At 39.2% G+C, this 17271-nt stretch overlaps 1 protein-coding gene across 1 annotated transcript in view; it reads left to right on the forward strand.

Moving 5' to 3' along the window:
• thsd7aa (thrombospondin, type I, domain containing 7Aa) overlaps nt 1–17271 on the forward strand; it is a 78769-nt gene that overhangs the window by 16909 nt on the left and 44589 nt on the right. The window contains exons 2-4 of the mRNA XM_058046785.2: nt 7438–8545; nt 12237–12485; nt 14807–14991. Of these exons, the coding sequence (XP_057902768.2) occupies nt 7438–8545; nt 12237–12485; nt 14807–14991 (1542 nt within the window). The remainder of the gene's footprint in view (nt 1–7437; nt 8546–12236; nt 12486–14806; nt 14992–17271) is intronic.

Here is a 17271-nt window from a genome sequence, read left to right on the forward strand (position 1 = left end):
AGCACTTATGAGCATTGTGGGTAATTTTGTGCCACTGGCATAATTGAATTCAGCTGAAAACAGAGAAGTGGCTGTGGGTGTGAAATGAACATGCAGTCTTTATGAATATCAGCCATGGGAAGAGATGAAGAGATGTCCATGTAGTATCAGCAGACCAGCATTTGTTCTTTCTTTCACTTTCATATGTAAAACTAGAATTATCCTCGAAAAAAGGGTGTTTATTGTCAATATTTTTGGGGTTTGTGAATGGATTCATCGGAATGACATTCTGGTATTCTCACTTTAAACCATGGTTGCATTCACTATAGCATTCCGAGATAATAGTACTCATTGTAATAGTATTCCAAGATAATACCGCTCCAAAATAATAGTATTACAACATAATAATTGATTTCTGCGATAATACTAATCTGTGATGACAGTACTCCAAATTAGTAGCATTCTGAGATCATACTTTTCCAACATAATAGTCAACCAAATAATAGTATTCCAAGATAATATTACTCCAAATCGTATTCCAAGAAAAACTGTAATACAAATAATAATATTCCAAAATAATACTACTCCAAAATAATAGTATTTCAAGATAATATTACTCCAAATAGTATTCCAAGAAAATTGTAATCCAAATAATAATATTCCAAAATAATACTACTCCAAAATAATAGTATTCCAAGATAATATTAATCGAAATAGTATTCCAAGAAAATTGTAATCCAAATAATAATATTCCAAAATAATACTACTCCAAAATAATAGTATTTCAAGATAATATTACTCCAAATAGTATTCTAAGAAAATTGTAATTCAAGTAATAATATTCCAAAATAATACCACTCCAAAATACAAGGTATTCTGGGATAATATTACTCGAAATAGTATTCCAAGAAAATTGTAATCCAAATAATAATATTCCAAAATAATACTACTCCAAAATAATAGTATTCCAAGATAATATTACTCAAAATAGTATTCCAAGAAAATTGTAATCCAAATAATAATATTCCAAGATAATACTTTTCCAAGATAATAGTCAACCAAATAATAGTATTCCAAGATAATATTACTCGAAATAGTATTGCAAGAAAATTGTAATCCAAATAATAATATTCCAAAATAATACTACTCCAAAATAATTGTATTTCAAGATACTATTACTCCAAATAGTATTCCAAGAAAATTGTAATCCAAATAATAATATTCCAAAATAATACCACTCCAAATTAATAGTATTTCGAGACAACAGTAGTCCAAATAATACTATTATTATAATTTAATTTAATTTAATTTAATTTAATTTAATTTAATTTAATTTAATTTAATTTAATTTAATTTAATTTAATTTAATTTAAAAAATAAAAATTAAATTCAAATTAAAAAAATAAAATAAAACAATTACTAAAAAAAAATACTAAAAAAAACCACAACAAAGCATTCGTTTATTTGTTGATGCTTATCCATACTAGAAAGAATCCATATTCTACCTGGAATATGCTAATGTTTACTTGAAGATGCTCCCATGGCGTGGGTAGAATGGAGGAGGAGATGTCTGAGTCCAATCAATGACACACAATGATGATGAACACTCTGCACATCCAAACATATTCCCCCTTGAAACACATGAAATGCTAGCTTAGTACCGTTTGAATACAATATTATACAATGTTATTAATATTGCTTGAAATCAGCACAGCGTGCTGGTTTCTTTGTGTGAGAAACATATGAGGCAGTGCTAAATATAGGGGTGGCATCCGAAGTGATGCTAATCAACACTTGCACCATCCTACTATATCCATCCTTCCCAAACACCAACCCCCACCTTCACCTCCATAAAGCCCTCCCAGAGGAGCCTCTGTACCCCATCTGCTCCGTTTTCTGCAATTAGCCCGAGCAGGAGGACGTGGGGTAGAAGGGGTCACTTGCTTATTCTGTTAAAGCGCCCCCCCCCCCCCTCATCCATTTTGATTTGGTCTTTTTTTATTCTCCCTCATGTGCTGTATGGATTTCACACATGGTGTTATTATGCGTGTGTGTTGTTGATTGATTTTATACCGTGGGAATTTTCATGTTTCATGTTATGAATACATTGCGTGAGTCCAACTGTTTTCTTAGCATATTTTTTACACAAAACGTCCTGTTAATGGCACTTTTTTTGGTTTTCTGATGAGATTATGTTTTTTTTTCCTGTTGTAGCATTTTTGTGACTTATGTCAAGTCAATTCAAGTCAATTCAAGTCAGTCCAGCCGGGTCAGGTCAAGTCAAGTCAATCAAGTCAAGTTACATCAAGTCAAGCCGGGTCAAGTCAGGTCAAGTCAGGTCAGTCACGTCAAGTCACATCAAGTCAATTAAGTCAAGTTATGTCAGGTCACCTCAAGTCAAGTCAGGTCAAGTCAGGTCAAGTCAGGTCAAGTCAGGTCAAGTCAGGTCAAGTCAGGTCAAGTCAGGTCAAGTCAAGTCACATCAATCATGTCAAGTTATGCCAAGTTATGCCAAGTCACTTCAAGTCAGTCAAGCCGGGTCAAGTCAGGACAAGTCAAGTCAGTCAAACCGGGTCAAGTCAAGTCATGTCAAGTCACATCAAGTCACATCAAGTCACATCAAGTCACATCAAGTCACGTCAAGTCAAGTCAAGTCAAATCATGTCAATCAAACAAGTCAAGTCATGTCAAGTCACATCATGTCAAGTCACATCATGTCAAGTCATGTCAAGTCACGTCATGTCACGTCATGTCAAGTCACATCATGTCAAGTCACGTCATGTCAAGTCACGTCACATCACTTCAGGTCAGGTCAAGTCAGGTCAAGTCAGGTCAAGTCAGGTCAAGTCAAGTCAGTCAGGCCGGGTCAAGTCGGGTCAGGTCAAGTCAAACAAGTCAATCACGTCAAGTCAAAAAGGTCAGGTCAGGCAAGTCGGGTCAAGTCAAACAAGTCAATCACGTCAAGTCAAAAAGGTCAAGTCAGGCAAGCCGGGTCAAGTCAAGTCGGGTCAAGTCAAGTCAAACAAGTCAATCACATCAAGTCAAAAAGGTCAGGTCAGGCAAGCCGGGTCAAGTCAAGTCAAGTCATTTATATTTGAACTCACCAGCAGGTGCTCATACTTTTCCAACCAAGTATCAGTTGTTGAAGACTTCTGTGTTTACTCTATTTGTGTGTAAACATTCATCCCACTATTGAACCTCCATTGGAGATTATTCCCCCACAATTTCTGACAACAGTGACATTTTCTAATATTTATTTTGATCCGTGGTGCCGAGCCAATAGCCTAACTTTAGTGTTTGATTAGACTCGCTTCCACTTTCACCATGTGCCGACTTTGATTGAATGATTCCCTGGCGTACGTAGGCTGAGGACTGAAATGCCACGTGACGTATTATTACATTTCATGAACGCTGCCTTGCATTCAGCACCCGGGAACAACACAGACTGATCCCAGCCTTGAATAATTCATCAGTTACAGTAGACTGGCAATTGTTCCGGCGGTGACAGCTGGGAGAAAAAACACCAGCGACGACGTTTCTATCTCATCAGAAATGTCGCCTCCGAGGTAGATAGATGCTCTCCAACAAGGAAATTTATCATCAGCGTTGACAAGCAGAGATGCTTTTCACTGCGAGTCGTTACTGTTCACATGTTTTGGTTCGACGTGTCTGGATAAGGGGGGGGGGGGGGAATGACTTTTAATGCTGTGTGAGTGAGGCTTACCCAAATAACACAAAACCTAAATAATACAACTGCAAACGACACTAATGCCCAACTGCAACTACTTATACTTCTGCAACACAATTTCCGAAGGCCAGAAATGATATATTAACAAAAAGTCAAGTCAGTCAAGTTAGTTCAAGTCAAGTCAGGTCAAGCCGGGTCAAGTCAGGTCAAGTCAAGTTAAGTAGGTCAGGTCACATCAAGTCAAGCCAGGTCAATTCAGGTCAAGTCAGGTCAAGTCAATCAAGTCAGGTCAAGCCGGGTCAAGTCAGGTCAAGCCAAGTCAAGTAGGTCAGGTCAAGTCAAGTCAAGTAGGTCAGGTCACACCAAGTCAAACCAGGTCAATTCAGGTCAAGTCAGGTCAAGTCAATCAAGTCAGGTCAAGCCGGGTCAAGTCAGGTCAATTCAGGTCAAGTCAATCAAGTCAGATCACATCAAGTCAAGTCAGGTCAAGTCAGGTCAAGTCAGGTCAAGTCAGTCAAGCCGGGTCTAGGCCGGTTCAAGTCGAGCCAGGTCAAGTCACGTCAAGTCACATCAAGTCAGGTCAAGTCACGTCAACAAGTCAGGTCAAGTCAGGTCAAGTCAGGTCAAGTCAGGTCAAGTCAGGTCAAGTCAGGTCAGGTGAAGTCAAGTCAAGTCAATCAAGTCAGGTCAAGTCAGGTCAAGTCAGGTCAAGTCAGGTCAAGTCAATCAAGTCAGTTCAAGTCAAGTCGTCAAGTCAAGTCAATCAAGTCAAGTCAATTAAGTCAGGTCAGGTCAGGTCAGGTCAATCAAGTCAGGTCAATCAAGTCAGGTCAGGCAAATCAAGTCAGGTCAGATCAGATCATACAAGTAAAGTCATGTCAAGTCAAGTGAAGTCAGGTCAAGTCAAATCGGAAACTGACGGAAACAAATGTGGAACTGTGAACTGATTATGGGCTGCACTCAGTTGTAATCTGATGCATGTTCAAATGAACTAAAACCATTACCATTACCATAGAATCTGCCACGGGTGGATAAAAACCATCTCCAGCCTGCAGTCTACCATCCAATAAGATTATATGTAAGCTATACTTCTACAGTATCCCACCTTTCAGTGAACATCGGCATAATGAGCCTTCTGGTGCCACTTCAGATCCGATACTGTTTAGCTTTTGACCAACATTCCCCGTCTAATGTTTTCATCCAGTCTTGTCTCATCACGTTCTAGTCATCAAAGAGCCATGTTCAAATTCAGGTCAGGGCTGGGATTTGGGTCTTGAGACACAAATTGGTAGTGTAGAGATCACGATGATGTAGTATTTTTACACACTGGATACTTTCTATTGACATTGCAAATGCAGTCCACCTAGCGACAGACAGTATCTTATCGATCTAGCGATGGCACGGCTGATGTTGCCAAGCAGAGTCTCATAATCGGGTCAAGACAATTGGATTAGTAACGCGGTAAAGCTGGTGACTCCACGTCTCAGCAGACCACGGGGCACCAGGATTCTCCACTCAAACGGTCTTCTTCTGGTCCATCGGTTTCCTTGCACCACCCTTATCTTTTATTCCCTGCTCTCAGGGTTTTATTTCCTGATTGACTAAATTGTCTTTTCATCTAAAAGGGTTGGGAAGAGTTGGGAAAGTTGGGAAAGGAGTCCTCCTGCTATCATCTGGTCAATGCTGTTATTTCTTCCTTCTTCCTGTTTGCTATTTTGGAATGGTATTAGAATGACATCGGAATTTTTCTGTCCTCTGATCGGTTGATGTTTGAGAGCTTAACCTCCAGATTGAAGATAGCGTCATCAGTAACTGTTACATTTGTTCACTTCCTGCTTTCCATAATACAGTTTAAGTTGGGTTTTTTTTGTTTGTTTGGTTTTTGGTTTTAATTTTTTTGGTTTTTGTTTTATTTTGTTCAATTTTTTAATTTAATTACATTTTTATTTTTACTACTATTTTTATTTTTAGTTATTTTTATTTGTACCCCAGTTTCCTCCCACATTCCAAAAACATGCTATGTTAATTGGTGATGGTTTAATTTCATTTGAACAGATTACAATTGAATGCATCCCATAATCAGTTCCCAGTTCCACATGTCCAAAAGGAGTAGGAAGAAGCAAAGCTTATTAAATCCTACCCCTCCATCTGGTACTTTTACAATCAGTAACTGTTACATTTGTTCACTTCCTGCTTTCCATAATACTATTTAATTTAATTTAATTTTATTTTATTTTATTTTATTTTATTTTATTTTATTTTATTTTATTTTATTTTATTTTATTTTATTTTATTTTATTTTATTTATAAAAAAATATAAATCATAACCCTTCTCTCGCCTCCCCCGTATATCCTTCTGGGACAAAAACAGCCCTTCTGGAAAGGATTAGTCACGACAACCGAGGAGCCAATGTAGCATGAAATGTTAGCATGAAACGTACCTCTCGTATTCATCTTCTAGACACACTTACCGTATTTAGCGCCAAATATGATACCGGCAGCCTCGGCAGCTGTCTCTCGTGTCCGGAGTGGTTTCTTGCTGCTTGTATTGATCGGTATTGATCGTGACCTTCTGTCTGCAGCCACGGGGGCAAGTCAGCGTACCGGTTGTGTTGACATTTTCACTGCTGCATCTCAGCTTTATTGACTGAAAATATAACTGTCTCATATAGCTTCTTACAGTACTGTGTGTGTGTGTGTGTGTATCAAAAGCGAAAAATCCACAGTGCCAGTGTGGCCCAGGGGCTATTTGCACCCCGCAGATATTTTTCATTGGCCTGCGGCACATTCTAAAAATGTAATTTAACAGGAAAACAGCAACAGAAAAATGGAAAAAGAATGAAGTCAAAATATTTAGAGGAAAAAAAAGTAGTAATCTAACAACAAAATGTAATTTTATAACATTGAGGAAAAATAATAATAATAATAATTATTATTATTATTTTAGTAGCACACCGCTGAAATTTAAAAAAGAAAAATAAATTAAAAACATTATGAGAAACTAGAGTCTATCCCAGCTGACTTCGGGCGAGAGGCGGGGCGGGGTACACCCTGGACTGGTGGCCAGCCAATCACAGGGCACATATAGACAAACAACCATTCACACTCACATTCATACCTATGGACAATTTGGAGAAATAAAGTTGTCATTTTTGAAAAATTTGGTTGTGGAATAATTTGTAATGTTACGACAATTCAGTCAAAAGTCGTGAAGTCGAAGAAAATTGACATGGAGAAAGTCGAAATAATTGTAAAATTAAGAACAGCTGTAATTGTACAATAATACAGTCCAATTATTATATAATAATATTATATAATAATATCGATATAAATAATATTATATAATAATAATATTATATTATGATATTATATATTATATAAAATATAATACAAAAAAATACATTCTAATGACAAACAGGTCACAAATTGATTAAAATATTCCAGTGATATTACTATATTATTATTATTATTATTATTATTATTATTATTATTATTATATTTTTTTGTTAAGTAGTAATATTATGAGAAAAAAAAACAAGTTCAAATTCAATGATCAAATAAATTTTTCTACCAAATCTGGGTAATCTAAATTCCCAATTCCCATCTGTGAACGTCACATGACCTTGTATTCAGAGTTTATTTTTCTGAAGTTGTTTTGCCGTCGTTTGGTTGCCGAATAACGACCGTGCTGATCCGTTACTGTGAACAATTTGCAGGATCGAATACCAGGAATAAATTTTTAACTAACATTTCTGACATTTCTCTTCCAGGATCATGGGGTCGATGCATGGGCAGCGATTGCGGGCCTGGCGGAAGCCAGAGCAGAGCGGTATGGTGCGCGCACTCCGAAGGTTGGACAACCCTACACACAAACTGCAACCAGGACGAGCGACCGAACAACCAGCAGAGTTGCTTCCGAGTGTGCGACTGGCACAAAGATCTGTACGACTGGCAACTGGGGGCGTGGAACCAATGTGTCCCCGTGTCCATGCGCAGTGCCGGAGTGCAACGGCCTGCAGTGTGCACCCGAGGGGAGGAGGGTATTCAAACCCGAGAAGTGGGCTGCGTCCAGAAAACGAACGGTGAGCCTGCAGAGGACGCAATTTGTGAATACTTTGAACCCAAACCTCGTCTGGAGCAAGCTTGTCTTATCCCTTGTCCTCGGGATTGCGTCGTGTCCGACTTCAGTCCATGGACTTCCTGTTCGAAGACCTGTGGGATGGGTTTGCAGAACAGAATTCGTATTGTTCTTGCGCCGCCGTTATTTGGGGGGTCGGCATGCCCAAACCTGACAGAGTTTCAGACATGTCAACCGGGACCATGCGAGGGAGAAGAGAGCCAATACAGTCTCAGGGTTGGACCCTGGGGGCCCTGCTCCGTTCCAGCCTCGAGGCAGGCCAGGCAGGCGAACAAACCCTCCAGTGACATCGACATCGATAAACCTCCAAGTGATGGCGGAAAACCGTCTGGAGACGACAAAAAACCACCCAAAAGAGGGGACAAACGTCCCAAAGTCGGAGACAAGAGGTCTATGCAGGGTGATGACGTTCCCAAAGACGGAGACAAACCACCAAGACCCAACAGGAAACTGGGTAAAGGGAACCAAAACCCAGACCGACCGTCCCGTCAGGCTGACCGGCCGAAACGACAGAGAAAACTGAAAAACAAGGCCAAAAAGGAGAAAATCCGAGCTAAAGTCCGGGAGAAGTTGAAGGAGAGAGGAAAGGTAAAGGATCCCGGGACCAGAGAACTCGTCAAAAAGAATCGAAACCGGAACCGTCAGAATCGCCCGGGAGGAAAGTCCTGGGACCTGCAAATCGGCTACCAGACACGAGAAGTCACCTGTGTACACAAGAGTGGAAATGTCGGAGCTCTGAGGTAAGACGAACATTGAAGACCTTATTTTCACTAATTGCGGAGTCGTTAGCATGTTGGTAACTCAGTCAGGCGATCGGGGTTTGAATCTCCGGTTGGGCATTTGAAATCCTCCCACATTCCAAAAAGTCCACTGGCGCCAGTTGGTGCCAGTTGGTGCCAGTTGGTGCCAGTTGGTGCCAGTTGGTGCCAGTTGGTGCCAATGTAATTTGCTGTGGGGCCTAGTGTCACCAATAAGGTGCTAAGTGGTGTGCAGTGGCTCAAACTGCCTCCCAACTTGCTCGTAGTGGTGGCCTGTAAGGGCGGCAAAAATTTTGTTTGTCGGCAAGAATTTTCCAAATTGTTAAAATCTTTGTCCACCAAGTGGAAACAAATGTCTGCCTATTGGAATCCACTGGAACGTAATGGCGCGAGCCAAGTTGTGCCAATGATGCTAGGTATCTACATGCCGGTGCCAGTTGGTGCCAGTTCGCGCCAGTATAATTTGCTGTGGCGCCTAGTGTTGCCAATAAGGTGCTTAGTGGCGTGCTGTGGCTCAAACTGCCTCCCAACTGGCCCGTGGTGGCCCGTAAGGGTGGCAGAAATTTAGTTTGGCGGCCAGAAAATTTCAAAATGTTTAAAATCTTTGTCCACGAAGTGGAATCAAATGTCACAAACTATCTGCCAATTGGAATCCACTGGAATGTAATGGCGCGAGCCAGGTTGCACCAATGATGCTCGGAGTCTACAGGGCCGACGCCAGTTGGTGCCAGTTCGATGGTGTGGCGTGCAATGGCTCAAACTGGCTCGTGGTGGCCCGTGAGAGCGGCAAAAAATTTGTTTAGCGGCAAGAAAATTTCTAAATGTTTAAAAATCTTTGTCCACCAAGTGGAACCAAATGTCTGCCTATTGGAATCCACTGGAATATAATGGCACGAGCCAAGTTGTGCCAATGATGCTAAGTCCACTTACCCAGCGCCCGGTGGACTCCTAGCATTAGCTTCATTGGTGACTCCAAATTGTTCATAGGTATGACTGTGAGTGTGAATGTCTTACTGAGAACAAACAGCACTCAATTCATCACACTTCAACTTAATACTCAAAAGGTGTATAAACAAATACACAAACATGCCCCAAACATGCCGAATGGTTAGCATGTAGGCCACACAGTTAGGAGATCGGGAAGACGTGGGTTCGATTCTCATTGTGGAGTTTGCATGTTCTCCCCAAAAACATGCTAGATTAATTAGCCACTCCAAATTGTCCATAGGTATGAATGTGAGTGCGAATGTCTTACTGAGAACAAACACTTTGCTAACAGCACTCGATTCATCACACTGCAACTTAGTACTCAAAAAGTCTATAAATAAATACACAAACATGCCCCCAAAATGCCGAATGGTTAGCATGTAGGCCACACAGTTAGGAGATCGGGAAGACGTGGGTTCGATTCTCATTGTGGAGTTTGCATGTTCTCCCCAAAAACATGCTAGGTTAATTAGCGACTACAAATTGTCCATAGGTATGAATGTGAGTGTGAATGTCTTACTGAGAACAAACACTTTGCTAACAGCACTCGATTCATCACACTTCAACTTAATACTCAAAAAGTGTATAAACAAATACACAAACATGCCCCAAACATGCTGAATGGTTAGCATGTAGGCCACACAGTTAGGAGATCGGGAAGACGTGGGTTCGATTCTCAATGTGGAGTTTGCATGTTCTCCCCAAAAACATGCTAGGTTAATTCACCACTCCAAATTGTCCATAGGTATGAATGTGAGTGTGAATGGTTGTTTGTCTATATGTGCCCTGTGATTGGCTGGCCACCAGTCCAGGGTGTACCCCGCCTCTTGCCCGAAGTAAGCTAGGATATTGCATGTTATATCGGTCCGATAATTATAGTCATTGAACATTCACAGAGCCTGGCAGTTTTCTTTGATTATTATGAACACGCAGTAATCGTGTTACTGCGTTTGTTACTATCCAGTGCGTTAAATATGAATGTTCTACTTCATGTCATGAGTCTGTAGCACACCAGTAGTCGTCGTACATTCAGTCTCTTGTGAGGTCAGTGTCGCGTCTTTGTTAGATGACTGGCCTGGTTCTGTCTCTCAGTAGCCATTCAGCTTTAACAGAAGCCTGTGAGCAATGGCCATTACACCCTTAGAAAAAAAAAGAAAAGACATCGCTGATGCATTCTCTCTGAACGTCTGAGGCAAGGTCACATGCCACGGATGATCAAACTTCAAGCAAATACCACTTGTCAAAATCCGGTGTTCAAATAGACTATGATGCTTTCATTATATTGATTTATTATATGTATTTTATTTCATTTCATTTTTATACATTTTCATTTATTCATTTTCGGGCGAGAGGCGGGGTACACCCTGGACTGGTGGCCAGCCAATCACAGGGCACATATAGACAAACAACCATTCACACTCACATTCATACCTATGGACAATTTGGAGTGGCTAATTAACCTAGCATGTTTTTGGGGGAGAACATGCAAACTCCACAATGAGAATCGAACCCACGTCTTCCCGATCTCCGAACTATGTGGCCTACATGCTAACCATTCGGCATGTTTGCGGCATGTTTGTGTATTTGTTTTATACACCTTTTGAGTATTAAGTTGCTGTGTGATGAATCGAGTGCTGTTTGTTCTCAGTAAGACATTCACACTCACATTCATACCTATGGACAATTTGGAGTGGCTAATTAATCTAGTATGTTTTTGGAATGTGGGAGGAAACCGGAGTACCCGGAAAAAAAACATGCACGCACGGGGAGAACATGCAAACTCCACAATGAGAATCGAACCCACGTCTTCGCGATCTCCTAACTGTGTGGCCGACATGCTAACCATTCGGCATGTTTGGGGCATGTTTGTGTATTTGTTTATACACTTTTTGAGTATTAAGTTGCAGTGTGATGAATCGAGTGCTGTTTGTTCTCAGTAAGACATTCACACTCACATGGACAATTTGGAGTGGCTAATTAACCTAGCATGTTTTTGGAATGTGGAATGAAACCAGAGTACCTGGAAAAAAAACATGCATGCACGGGGAGAACATGCAAACTCCACAATGAGAATCGAACCCACGTTTTCGCGATCTCCTAACTGTGTGGCCGACATGCTAACCATTCGGCATGTTTGGGGCATGTTTGTGTATTTGTTTTATACACCTTTTGAGTATTAAGCTGCAGTGTGATGAATCGAGTGCTGTTTGTTCTCAGTAAGACATTCACACTCACATGGACAATTTGGAGTGGCTAATTAACCTAGCATGTTTTTGGAATGTGGAACGAAACCGGAGTACCCGGAAAAAAAACACGCATGCACGGGGAGAACATGCAAACTCCACACAGAGATGATCGAGCATGGGATTGAACTCTGGTCTCCTAGCCGTAAGGTCTGCACGTTAACCACTAGATTGCCGTGCAGCCTCAGTTTGTATGTTAAAAGTTGAAATACTTCAAAAGCAACTGGAGGGCCGGATTCAAACACTCGGCGGGCCGCATGTGGGCCCCTTGCCGTAGTTTGCCCACCCCTGACTTATGGTATTACATATCATTGTCATCGGTTCTGAACCTTATGAGTATCGATGTTTGTTAATGTTCTTTTGGGATGGTACTTGATACCTTGTGGTACTTGTGGTACTTGTGGTACTTAGTCTTCTGGTACTTGGTTCTTCCTCATTTCCAGCCTCTGCTCCCATGAATCGCTTCCAGTCACCTACCAAGCGTGCGTCATGTCCAAAGACTGTGACGTGACCGACTGGTCTGAGTGGTCGGCTTGCTCCCAGGAATGCTACGACCCTAACGGACCCAAGGGAGAGCAGACACGGACAAGGAAAGTCAGCCAGTTCCCCATTGGAGGAGGATCCGAGTGTCCCGAGTTGGAGGAGAAGCAGCCGTGTAGTTCCCATGGAGAAACGGCGCCACCCTGCGTTGCGTGAGTGAGGCCTTTTATCACATGTTCTTTTTGACGTAGCATAAAAAAACGTTTTCTGTTTTCATCCGTACAACAATTCTTAGTCCGAAAGAATGTAGGCCGTTATCAGGGTTCCATATTTCTGACTTCCGGGTATTTGCTGATGCAGTTCGCTAACCTAAAAACCACAGGAATTACCGTATTTTCCGGAATATAAGTCACACTTTTTTTCATAGGTTGGCTGTTCCTGCAACTTATACTCCAAAGCGGCTTCGTGTTTATTTTTTGTGTAGCTAAATAATCATTTTGTTAGCATATAGCATAACCAATTTAGCCTGTTCGCTATTCTTTTGCTAATGTTAGAACTTCCTTTCCAAGATGACGTAACGTCTGTTTTGGTCAAGTAGTTTGTAAAATAAATTACCCGCAAAAAATGCGACTTATACTCCAGAGCGACTTCATGTTTATTTTAACCATTGTGTTAGCATATAGCATAACCAATTTAGCCTGTTCGCTATTCTTTTATTGTTAGAACTTGCCTTACAAGATGACGTAACGTCTGTTTTGGTCAAGTAGTTTGGAAAATAAATTACCCGCAAAAAATGCGACTTATACTCCAGAGTAATTTCATGTTTATTTTACGTGTAGCTGAATAATCATTGTGTTAGCATATAGCATAACCAATTCAGCCTGTTCTCTATTCTTTTATTAATGTTCGAACTTCCTTTCCAGATGACGCAATGTTTGTTTTGGTCAAGTAGTTTGTAAAATAAATTACCCGCAAAAAATGAGACTTATACTCCAGAGTAATTTCATGTTTATTTTTCGTGTAGCTGAATAACCATTGTGTTAGCATATAGCATAACCAATTTTGTTCTGTTCTCTATTCTTTTATTGTTAGAATTTGGCTTTCAATATGACATAGTGTCTGTTTTGGTCAAGTAGTTTGTAAAATAAATTACCCGCAAAAAATGCGACTTATACTCCAGAGTAACTTCATGTTTATTTTTTGTGTAGCGGAATAACCATTGTGTTAGCATATAGCATAACCAATTTATCCAGTTCTCTATTCTTTTATTGTTAGAACTTGCCTTTCAAGCTGACGTAATGTCTGTTTTGGTCAAGTAGTTTGTAAAATAAATTACCCGCAAAAAATGCGACTTATACTCCAGAGTAACTTCATGTTTATTTTTCGTGTAGCGGAATAACCATTGTGTTAGCATATAGCATAACCAATTCAGCCTGTTCTCTATTCTTTTATTAATGTTCGAACTTCCTTTCCAGATGACGCAATGTTTGTTTTGGTCAAGTAGTTTGTAAAATAAATGACCAACAAAAAATGCGACTTATACTCCAGAGTAACTTCATATTTATTTTTCATGTAGCTGAATAACTATTGTGTTAGCATATAGCATAACCAATTTAGCCTGTTCTCTATTCTTTTAATAATGTTAGAATTTGCCTTCCACGATGACGTAATGTCTGTTTTGGTCAAATTACTCGCAAAAAATGTGACTTCAGTGCGACTTATGTATGATTTTTCCACCTAATTATGCATTTTTGGCCTTGTGCGACTTATACTCCAGTGTGACTTATGTATGTTTTTTTTCTACCTAATTATGCATTTTTGGCCTTGTGCGACTTATACTCCAGTGCGACTTATGTATGTTTTTTTTTCTCCCTAATTATGCATTTTTGGCCTTGTGCGACTTATACTCCAGTGTGACTTATGTATGTTTTTTTTATACCTAATTATGCATTTTTGGCCTTGTGCGACTTATACTCCAGTGCGACTTATGTATGTTTTTTTTCTACCTAATTATGCATTTTTGGCCTTGTGTGACTTATGTATGTTTTTTTTCTACCTAGTTATGCATTTTTGGCCTTGTGCGACTTATACTCCAGTGTGACTTATGTATGTTTTTTTTCTACCTAATTATGCATTTTTGGCCTTGTGCGACTTATACTCCAGTGCGACTTATGTATGTTTTTTTTTCTCCCTAATTATGCATTTTTGGCCTTGTGCGACTTATACTCCAGTGTGACTTATGTATGTTTTTTTTCTACCTAATTATGCATTTTTGGCCTTGTGCGACTTATACTCCAGTGTGATTTATGTATGTTTTTTTCTACCTAATTATGCATTTTTGGCCTTGTGCGACTTATACCTCGGAGCGACTTATAGTCCAGAAAATACGGTAACTAACCTCTGTTTACTTTCACGAAATGCAGTTCAAAGTTCAATAAACCTCCACAATGGCCGCCATCGTTAGACATGGTTAATGCTATGAGTCACAAATAAGGTTAAATTGCTGTTTAATCGACGTCACGTCCGTCCACAGTTACAGCTGGAAGACGACGGAGTGGACGGAGTGCAGGGTGGATATGCTGCTGAGCCAACAGGATCGTCGCAGAGGGAATCAAACAGGCTTGTGTGGAGGCGGCTTTCAGACCCGGGAGGTCTACTGCGTCCAGGCCAGTGTGGACACACCGTCGTCCAACTTCAGTTCTCTCAAAAGCAAAGAAGGTAAAATGTGAGCTCAAACGTTCACCAGATCAGTGATCTGATCTCCCCACCAAGGGGAAAAATGGTAGAAATAAATAATTCATGGCCCCGGTTAATATTACATTCATGCACATAATAAGCGTATGTAAACACAACTTTATCTCCGCCATATTGTGTTGCAGTCTGCCCCCCTCCTCACTTGCTTTTCCCAGCCACATGTGGGCCATAGATGAGAATTAAAGTGGTTCTCCCTTCATATTAAATCTGGGGCACTACTCTATGAATATGCTAATATGCACGCAAAAGCCATGCAGAGAAGGACGGGAGATGAAAAATGAGCTTTCACCTAAATTGGAAGCGTTACTGTGTACAGTACACCGAGCCTGGAAGAGCTTTTGGTAGCACGCCCGTGATTTTTTACATCCACACAATAAGTCTCTGGTCCATCTGGCCAGGAACGCTCAACTGGCGTCTTCTACTGACGACGATTCAGCTCAGCTGCTCGCTACCAGCTATACACGCTTTTATCCGTCGGTGTCACATTTCCGCTAACGGCATCGAATCTCACACTTTCCGCCATTTGCTGCTCGGAATATTGCCAGGATGGAACAGGAAACCATGTTGGGTCTCGCCCACTTGAGTGTTAACTTCATAACTGGTGTATATAATAATAACTAGCGCTGTGTTAACTCATTTATTTCATTAATTACCTTACTTTTTTTGGCCATTCCAAACGCATCAAGAGAAGTACAATTCCAACACACACACATGTATCCGTTCATACTGGGAATGACACTTCCTCATTCTCATTACGAGAGACTCCGAACATCACAAAAGACAGTAGAGCATTTGGTAATGGTAATGGTTTAATTTCATTTGAACATGCATCAGATTACAATTGAATGCATCCCATAATCAGTTCACAGTTCCACATGTCCAAAAGGAGTAGGAAGAAGCAAAGCTTATTAAATCCTACCCCTCCATCTGGTACTTCTACAATCACTAACTGTGACATTTGTTCACTTCCTGCTTTCATAATATAGTTTAAGTTGGGTTTTTTTGTTTTTTATTTTTTACATTTATTTTTATTTTTAGTATTTTTATTTATTTTTATTTGTACCCCGGTTTCCTCCCACATTCTAAAAACATGCTAGGTTAATTGGCAATGGTAATGGTTTAATTTCATTTGAACATGCATCAGATTACAATTGAATGCATCCCATAATCAGTTCCCAGTTCCACATGTCCAAAAGGAGTAGGAAGAAGCAAAGCTTATTAAATCCTACCCCTCCATCTGGTACTTTTACAATCACTAACTGTTACATTTGTTCACTTCCTGCTTTCCTAATATAGTTTTAGTGTTTATTTTAATTTATTTTTTTTTATTTCAAATTTAATTTGTATTCTAATATAATTTAAGTTTGTTTTAATTTTAATTTTAATTTTAATTTTAATTTTAATTTTAATTTTAATTTTAATTTTAATTTTAATTTTAATTTTAATTTTAATTTTAATTACCCCTCCATCTGGTACTTTTACAATCAGTAACTGTTACATTTGTTCACTTCCTGCTTTCCTAATATAATTTTTAAGTTTTTTTTGTTTTTTTAATTTTATTTTAATCCTAATATAATTTAATAATTTAAAATAATAATAAGTAATTATAATAAATTAATAATAATTTAAAATAAATATGTTTTTATTTTAATCTTAATATAATTTAATAATTAAAATTTGTTTTTGTATGTTTTTTTTATTTTAATCCCAATATAATTTAATCATAAAAAATAATTAATTATAATAAATTAATAATAATTTAAATTGAATATGTTTTATTACATTTTAACCCTACTATAATGTAATAATTAAAAGTAATAATTAATTTTAATAAATTAATAATAATTTAAAATAAATATGTTTTTTTAATTTTAATTTTTGTCACGTACCAAAGTACGAGGTGATATGACAATGACAATAACTCTGAATTATCCTTACTGACCTTCTTTGCAGTACATTTAGCGAGTAAAGATTGCTTTTATAGTTATTATAAGCCCATATTTCCACACAATAAGTAAGATTCGTTCATGAACTGCACCTTGAAAGTATATGAAGTAAACACAGTCTGTTACATGGCAGTGACATGTATTTTAGTGTACTTTTGAATACTTTTGAATTGAGGCAGGCAGCATCCGAGGGTCCAAATTTGTCAGCTGGAAGTCGAACGCAGTAAAGCCTCCAGCATCCGGCGCAGTGTTCCGTACCTGCTCAAGGTTGGCATCATTCATCCGCCTTTGTGTTTGT

This window comes from Doryrhamphus excisus, linkage group LG7, assembly GCF_037039965.1.
Source record: "Doryrhamphus excisus strain RoL-2023G ecotype Guam linkage group LG7, RoL_Dexc_Guam_v1.1, whole genome shotgun sequence".
Lineage (NCBI taxonomy): Eukaryota > Metazoa > Chordata > Actinopteri > Syngnathiformes > Syngnathidae > Doryrhamphus > Doryrhamphus excisus.